The 9,092-nt window shown below is 37.8% G+C and overlaps 1 protein-coding gene across 1 annotated transcript in view; it reads right to left on the reverse strand.

The window, feature by feature from the left end:
* Nucleotides 1-4,640: 4,640 nt before the first annotated feature.
* The window catches only part of LOC118749679, a gene marked incomplete at its 5' end in the record, with an annotated part of 256,884 nt that continues 252,432 nt past the window's right edge, over nt 4,641-9,092 (reverse strand). Inside the window, 1 exon segment of the mRNA XM_036484478.1 lies at nt 4,641-7,479. Coding sequence (XP_036340371.1) covers nt 5,200-7,479 — 2,280 coding nt within the window.

Genomic DNA, 9,092 nt, shown 5'->3' on the forward strand with positions numbered 1-9,092 from the left:
AAAAAAACCGAAATAATGCATATATGCACAGTTTCGGTTGAAAACCGCAATAATGCATATTAGAAAAACCGAAATTATGCATATGCACTCTTTCGTTTGAAAACCGAAATAATGCATATGAAAAAAACCGAAATAATGCATATATGCACAGTTTCGGTTGAAAACCGAAATAATGCATATGAAAAACCCGAAATAATGCATACATGCACACTTTCGTTTGAAAACCGAAATAACGCATATGAGAAAAACGAAGTAATGCATACATGCACAGTTTCGGTTCAAAACCGAAATAATGCATATGACAAAAACCGAATTAATGCATACATGCACAGTTTCGACTCAAAACCGAAGTAATGCATATGACAAAAACCGAAATAGTGCATACATGAAAACGAACTTCTTTCTGAGTAGGCGGCCTTCGGCCGCGCTTAGGGATTATAACCCTTACTAAGTAGAATTCTCCTTTCTGTGTTGCCGGAAAAGGGGGCCGGAAGTATTTTTGCGCAGAACTTCTTTCTGCGTAGGCGGCCTTCGGCCGCGCTTAGGGATTATAACCCTTACTAAGTAGAACTCTGCTTTCTGTGTTGGCGGAAAAGAAGGGCGGAAGTATTTTTGCGCAGAACTTCTCTCTGCGTAGGCGGCCTTCGGCCGCGCTTAGGGATTATAACCCTTACTAAGTAGAATTTTCCTTTCTGTGTTGCCGGAAAAGAGGGCCGGAAGTACTTTTGCGCAGAACTTCTTTCTGCGTAGGCGGCCTTCGGCCGCGCTTAGGGATTATAACCCCTACTAAGTAGAATTCTCCTTTCTGTGTTGCCGGAAAAGGAGACCGGAAGTATTTTCGCGCAGAACTTCTTTCTGCGTAGGCGGCCTTCGGCCGCGCTTAGGGATTATATCCCTTACTAAGTAGAATTCTCCTTTCTGTGTTGTCGCAAAAGGGGACCGGAAGTATTTTTGCGCAGAACTTCTTTCTGCGTAGGCGGCCTTCGGCCGCACTTAAGGATTATAACCCTTACTAAGTAGAATTCTCATTTCTGTGTTGCCGGAAAAGGGGGCCGGAAGTACTTTTGCGCAGAACTTCTTTCTGCGTAGGCGGCCTTCGGCCGCGCTTAGGGATTATAACCCTTACTAAGTAGAATTCTACTTTCTGTATTGCCGGAAAAGAAGGGCGGACGTATTTTTGCGCAGAACTTTTCTCTGCGTAGGCGGCTTTCAGCCGCGCTTAGGGATTAAAACCCTTACTAAGTAGAAGTAAATAATTCATATTAGAAAAAACGAAATTATCCATATGCACACTTTCGTTAGAAAACCGAAATAATGCATATAACAAAAACCGAAATAATGCATGCATGCACAATTTCAGTTCAAAACCGAAATAATGCATATGGCTAAAACCGAAATAAAGCATACATGCACAGTTTCGGATGAAAACCGAAATAATGCATATGTGAAAGACGAAGGTATGCATACATGCACAGTTTCGGTTGAAAACCGAAATAATGCATATTACAAAAACCGAAATAATGCATGCATGCACAGTTTCGGTTGAAAACCGAAATAATGCATATGAAAAAAAACGAAGTAATGCATACATGCACAGTTTCGGTTTAAAACCGAAATAATGCATATGGTAAAAACCGAAATAAAGCATACATGCACAGTTTCGGTTGAAACCGAAATAATGTCTAAATGCACAGTTTCCATATGCGCAATTTCGGTGCCCCACGCGGCTTACCATCTAGCGGTAGGTTTCGGAAAGGTGAAAAAACATATATTTAATACTTGCGCCGGGTATTTAATGTTCGGCTCCAGCCGAACTTAGACTTTCTTACTTGTTTTTCTAAAAGTCTAATTTCACGAAAATATAAAATCAAGGAAATCATTGAAACCCCTGAAGCAATAAATAGGCATTGGTTATTATCTTATTTTTAGTGCTTTTGTATAAAAAAAACTTTGTGACTTTCCGGAAATATTAAGCCTTACTCGTTAATATTAAATACCTTTTTATTGGTTGGGCCAGTTTTTACTGCACCAAAAATCTGGAAAAATTTCGTCCGTGGACTTGGATGCGTAACGTTATATGTACTTATACATATGCATAGTTTAGAAAGGCCATGAAAACCCTAAGTTTCCATTACAATCAATAATTCAAGTTAATCAACAAAACCATACAAGTATGTTTATTAAGTGCGAGTAACACAAAGAAACAGTTGCTTATATTATAGCAACAACTTTTTGATGATTTTAAAAAGTCTTTCGTTTTTAATAAACACCTCGCATTTACCTGTATAAAGTAGGAAAAAGATGACTGCATTTTTATCCACAAGTCGTATTTCTACATAATTTGTCGTAATGCTGTATTTTGAAAAAATTTTAACAAAAAAGTACAATTGTACCATTAATTTCATCACTGATGCCACAGCGTAACAAAGTGAACTCAAAATCATTCAAACGTAATTGGCACACTAACACAATCAAACTTTCAGCTCGCATGTACTTGTGGTAGTGATCACATCTGCTCATATAAACTCCTCGTCATTTGAATTGCACACCCTTTCAATTCTTAGTATTAACAGTTTTCCTTTTGTTTATTTAATATACATTTTTTGTAAAAACATAGCATATTCTACGGGTAAATGCAATTTTAAAATTTTTTACAAATTAAAACTTAAAAGAATTTCTTTCCTTGGGCAGCATTTTATGTGATTTTTGCGTTTTCTTGAGAACTGGAAACAGTTCTTTAAAAAGGTCAACATGGGAGTGTGCCATCCTAATGGCCTGCAGTGTATAAGTTAGTAATATTTTTAGAAAAATTTCGGATATGCAGTTATGTAGCCCACTCAATTATAATGTAATAAAGTGCAAGCTTCAAGTGACTGTAAAATAGCCCTAATTTTTTATTTGTTTTTTATTGACGGTGCTGCGCACTTTATTCCATATACAAATTTTGTCGAGCATACTTTGTACGAGAGAAAATGCGCAGCACCATCACAAAAAAAAATTTAAAAAATCACCGCTATTTTACAGACACTTGAAACTTGCACTTTATTGTATCCCTTTGTTGACATTTTTTTAACTCTGTATAAAGTTTTAAAATCGGATGAAATGAATATTAAATAAACAAAATAAAAATGTAAATATTAAGGATTAAAAAGTTGAGCTATTCAAATGACGAGGAGTGTATGTGGCGTACGTTTGGGGGAGTGGGCCCTTTTACTCCAGAATGCGTGTGCAGTGGCTCTCATTGGTATACGTGTATTAGTAAGATTCCTTGCCCCCTTCATGTTTGCCCATGATTTTCCCCTGGCCTAGCCCGCGAAATGCGCTGCCCATATCTGGGTTAATCGATTATTTTTGTATCACAATAAAAGTAATATTTAACCTTTATTAATTTATAATTTATTGTGTTTCTGTGAAAATTCGTTCCTGGAATATCTTTAAAATCACAATTTCTCAAACGTTGAGAAAAGAAATTAAAAAATTACAGTTCACTGATGATACAAACACTAAAAGATAATCAATCGATTATCGATTCACAGCAACAAAGTCATCACCAGATACACATCAGCAGCGTCATCACGAGATTCACTTAATGTTTAATTTTTGCTGTAAAATTGAAAACGTATGAAAACTAAAACATAATTGTTATTTTCGTCAAATATTTACTAAATAATTATGAAACTTTATCCACCCATTCATTTCTGTGGGCTTTACTACTATATATGTGAAAATGAAAACCAAAATGACTTCTTCCAAATAACTGATGCTAGATCAGAGATTTATTAGACGTCTTTTTAGTAGCTTTTTGTGAAAAGTTACATTGCCAAACTTACTACTTACCAAGAATTTTAGCAAAAGATTGTTGATTTGGTTAAATAAATAATATATTTCAAAGAAATTTTCATTTATTGTGGAGATAAATCTTAATTCGTTAAATATCAGCATATATTAAAGATGAATATTATTCTTAACCAACATTTTGTTCATAAATAACACATAATTATGTGTATTTTATCCTCGAAAAGAACATTTATAAATAATCATGAGGCGAAATACCCCAAAGTAAGTGTTGTCGTGCGCGCAACCCAAAAGTACCCTCGGGGACCAAATAGTGAAAAACTGCGAAAAGGTTAACTACTGTATATACTGTGCTTCCAAGGTGAAGTGAAAAACTGCAATTGAAGTGACAGCGGCAGCACTGCCTCTACCGCTTATGGTCACGATTGAGAGAATACAAAGGTTGCGCGATCTCGGACAGCTATTCCTCTCTTAACGAATTTGACAGAATCTCAAAAATCCTCTCTGATCGGCGCAATCTTGTATTCTATCATTCTTGGCTTATGGTCTGATTATGGCAACTTAACGTAACTTACGGCTCTCACTTAAAAATTTCGTTAAATGGATGTTGCTTATAATTGAACAGTCGAAACTTAACGTAACTTAAAGCCACGTCGAAAGCTGTTTCATTTTGATTCTCTAAGTTTTACGTTCCGTTAAGTTAAGTTAAGGTGCCATAATCAGGCTTTTAGACTTTGTTCATTTTTCCAAAGTAAAGCTCAATAACACTTTTAAAAGTAAATCGGCCCTATGCTGAATATCGTCATCGTCAGTAAAAGTAATAGCGATTCTACAATAGCGCAGTGGCAGTGGCAGTGACAATTTTTAACACGCAGTAACAGTTCGAAAAACTGCCGCTGCCACTGCCACTGCGCTATTGTAGAATCGCTATAACGATACGGCCATCGTGAGCCATTTTACTAATGCGCTGACGATCGTCGATGATTACGATGACGACATTCAGCATAGAGCAAGAAATGGTTTTTGTTTTAAAACATCGATGTATTTTTTTACTTACATATGTTATCCCCTGTTTAATAGGCACTGATATTCAGAATTTTTGAGTCGCTATGCGCTGTGGTTGAAGACGAACAAAATCTTTTTATTTTTCCAAAAATTTTTAAAAACTAGTATGCATATTCTTTTTCACATCTGTATTGTTAAAAAAAATAATTAATTAATTAATTAACCGATTGTTCAGTATTTTTTAGCCAAACCGTTACGAACGTTTTACATATCATAAATTTTATACAATTAGTATCTATAAATACATATGTACATGTATACATACGCGTATTAGGTAAAAATTTCACAAAATGAAGAAGTATTTATAAATGTGTGTAAAATACCTATAAATATAAATGTTCACTCTCTTGAATCGCGTTTACTTTGCTCTTCATCAATCATTAATTTTCGTTGTTCTTCATCTTTTGCGTGCTCCTCTTCTTTCGTTTCAGTTTTTGTCACAATATTTTGTTTCTCCGGGAAAGGCATTTCCCGAAGTCGTCTTACCATATCCTCCAAACTCTCGCCGGCTGACGTAGGGTTCTGTTTCGTTTCTTTATTTTTAACAGCCTTGGCTCGAAGTGCAGCATTCAGTATTAGTCCGGCAGACTTCACATGAGTTTGCTTTGGTATAGCGCCTTGTGCAGTGGTTTGACTTGGTATTTCCGTAGTCATCACGCGATCTGTCAATTCAGACATAATAGTGGAGCCTGCGGCAGTGTTGAGTGCTGGCAAAAGCGACGCTACTGAATTTTCGTCCATTCCATACGCGCTGTTGGTGTCATCATCACCACTACCATCTGTAGAGATACTCGCGGACGTTGCTTGGCGATGTTTCTCACGACCAGCTATACGATTTATCATTTCAGAGCCGCGCGCGGAGGTGCCTGCCAATCGGTTTAACAAATCTTTACCTTCTTCTTCAAGAATGCGCAGACGTTCCATACGATTTGAAGATATTTTTTCAATATTTTTCAGGCGTTTCTCAATGTTGACAAATGGAACGGAAGCTGTTGACATGTTTTCAGACTGCCAAGTTAAGGAGGCTGCTTCTGCTTTACCCATTTGGTCATGTAACGCTTCCAATTTATTGCCAAGTTGGTGGCCCCGCTCATTGTTGCATGAAAGTCGGCCTAATAGCTCTCTACTCTCGTTCTCCAGACGCTCTAGACGTGCAGATCGGTGCGCCGTATATGTCTCTTCATTAGCTGTCAATGGGTTTGGCTTAGCATCACCTTCTAGTTCTCCCACTGTGTAGGTGCTCCCAATTACAGATTGTTTCCCTTCGATTTGCTCAATCTGTCGTAAAGATTTTTTGAGTACAAATTCTGTAGTTTTACTAGACTTCTCTTCAGTCTTATTCTCAAAGCTACTCTCTCGACTTGGTGCACGACGCAAACGGTCCAAGGAACACCGCAAATAATAATCTCGGTCGCTCGTGCGTTTGATGCGTGACAGCAACTGACGGCTCTCTTCTTCTAACCGTTCTAACCGCTCCGATCTTTTGCGTGTATACTCCTCCTCGCGTGGCGTAAGTGTACCTGTAACAGGTACTGAATTGGCACGAGTCATGCGATCAACACGCTTATTTGTTATACAAATATTTAGCGGCACAGCATATTGTACTGGCGCGATTTCATCCTCAAAGCTACGCAATTGAACCTCCAAGCACTGGCGATTGTCGGAAGTTTCGAGTACTCGTTGCATCAACGATTTACATTGCTCTTCCAGTCTATGTATGCGTTCAGCTCGCGAGTTATCCGAACCGATCACGCCAGTAGTTGGCACTTCTCTCAAAGGTTCTCTTCTACTCTGGTGTACATTGTAAACAGCACCACCTTTAGGTATAGCACCACGATTAGAAGCAGTAATAAGAACCATATCTGCTGCCCCAGGAGCCGCGCCAGCGTACCCATTCGCTCCATTATCACCACCTTCATTGTCATAAAAGTTAGCAGCAGCATCATTGCAACCACCATCATCCCGCCAACCGCAACTCGGTGGGGCACTATTCCAACGTAACACTATCTCAGAAGTGTCATTGTCAGCACGTCCGGGCGAGGTGCTTTGCATGCGCTTTACCTTGCGTGTATGTTCGAACATTTCCCTCAACCGTTTGCGCCTACAGACTGCAGCCGCACCTCCAACTCGCCTTACACAGCCGCCACTGCCATCGTAAGCAGTTGTCTTAATTCCGGATTTTACATTCTCAGCCGCTGCTGCAGCCATTTCATCGTCAGAAGCCTGTCCTGAGTCACTGTAGCCACTCTCAGCTGAATTATTGGCATGCTCCAATTTTCGTAATGCAAATTCACGTCGTAAATCATTGCACTGCTCTTGACTCTCGTCGTTTTTCGCACGTGCTGCTGCCCATTTTCGTCGACAATACTCCAGCTCGTCTTTGAGTTCGCTGAGTAAGCGTCGCTTCTGCTGTAGTTGATAACGCAATATTTGTTCTTGTGTGTGCAATTGGCGATGTTGACGCTGCATTTTTCCAACCAAATGCCAAGTTTTTGTTAACTCTACACTAACGGCACCTAGGCGCTTTTCTTGCTCATTCAGTCGATATTCAAGATGGCAGTTTAAAGTTTTCAACCGATTGGTTTCTTTGACTAGGGATTTCTTCTCCAATATTAGATCCTGTATGTGGTATATGACAAGCATGAAAAGAAAAATGTATTAAAATATGTATGGCAATGAAATATATATAAGAGTTGAAAGATAATCTTCAATAACACTGGTCGACAGCCAAAAAAAAGCAAGAACGGTATTAATTTTTCTAGAGTTTTTTTTTAATGCCAAATGTACTCATCTTTTTTCAGATTGGTTCTTGTTTGAAAAATTTCCGATTGCTAATATTCGGCTAGGGTTCGAGCCCACTTTCCGACCAACGTCAACAAATAAAACATAAAAAGTGTTTTCTAATCGTGGTCACCTCGGCTCCGTCTAGCTAACACCCCATCCAAACATTTGGGGGAAAAACTATATGCAAACGATTGGTCCGGTTTTGTTACTACTTTTCATCGTTTGGTCATTAACCGGCCTCTATTTATCGAATGTTCCAATTATGGGTTGACAATTTGATGTGCTGGCACCCTATTCAAGCATTTGTGAAAAAACTATATGCAACCGATTGGTCACTAATTTTCATCGTTTTGTCATTAGACGCCTTTTTGAAGTGAAACTTCTTTAGCGGCGGTTGGTTGGTTGGGAGTAAATTGGCAAATTCAGCGGAAATTGCACACGGAAATGTTGCAACGGAAATGATGCAACGGAAGTGATGCAACGGAAATGGTGCAACGGAAATGGTTGGGGCTGAAACAAGTGCTTCTTGTGTGTATGCAACGGAAATAATGCAACGGAAATGGTGCAACGGAAGTGGTGCAACAGAACGGTTGGAGCTGAAACAAGTGCTTCTTGTGTGTATGCATATGGTATTAATTTAGCAAAAATTTGCTAATAAAAGGTTAAAGAATAACACTTAGAAAAAGACCTATACAAGAATGAAAGTAAAGGTGACTACGTACATATGTAAATGAAGAAAAGGATAAAGGCAAAGGTAAAAAAAAAACAATAACAAAGATGCGTAAAGATAAAGGCAAAAATGAAGACCAATGTAAATTTAAACACTTTACTTATATATATAAGGGAAAATGTGAAGGGGAATATGTAGCTGAAAAAAATTATGCACATAAAAGTAAAGACAAAGAGGATGATGAGGATACCGATAAAAGCAAAGATGAAGATAGGGGAAGAAAGATTGAAATAGAGGTAATTAAAGAAGAAAGGATATAGAGAGAGACACAGAGACTCAATCTGGGAACTATTTTGGGATCTTAGAGGTTCTCGGGATTCTCGAGACTTATCGATAAAATAATATCGATTTTCTTATCGATAATTATCGATTTTGTTATCGAATTTATCGACTTTGTTAGCCGTATTTATGAATTTTGTTATCGATATTTATCCGATTTTGTTATCGATATTTAACGATTTGGTTATCGATATTTATCGATTTTGTTATCGATATTTATCGATTTTGTTATCGATATTTATCGATTTTGTTATCGATATTTGTTGATTTTGTTATCGATATTTATCGATTTTGTTATCGATATGAATCGATTTTGTTATCGATTTTATTATCAATATTCATCGATTTTGTTATCGATACTTTTATCGATTTTCTAATCGATTTAGCTACCAATGGTATTATCGATGTTGCTATTGAAATTTTTATCGAATTTGTCAAC

Source organism: Rhagoletis pomonella, unplaced genomic scaffold (assembly GCF_013731165.1).
Source record: "Rhagoletis pomonella isolate Grant_MI unplaced genomic scaffold, Rhpom_1.0 Rhpom_scaffold_00031, whole genome shotgun sequence".
Classification (NCBI taxonomy): Eukaryota; Metazoa; Arthropoda; class Insecta; order Diptera; family Tephritidae; genus Rhagoletis; species Rhagoletis pomonella.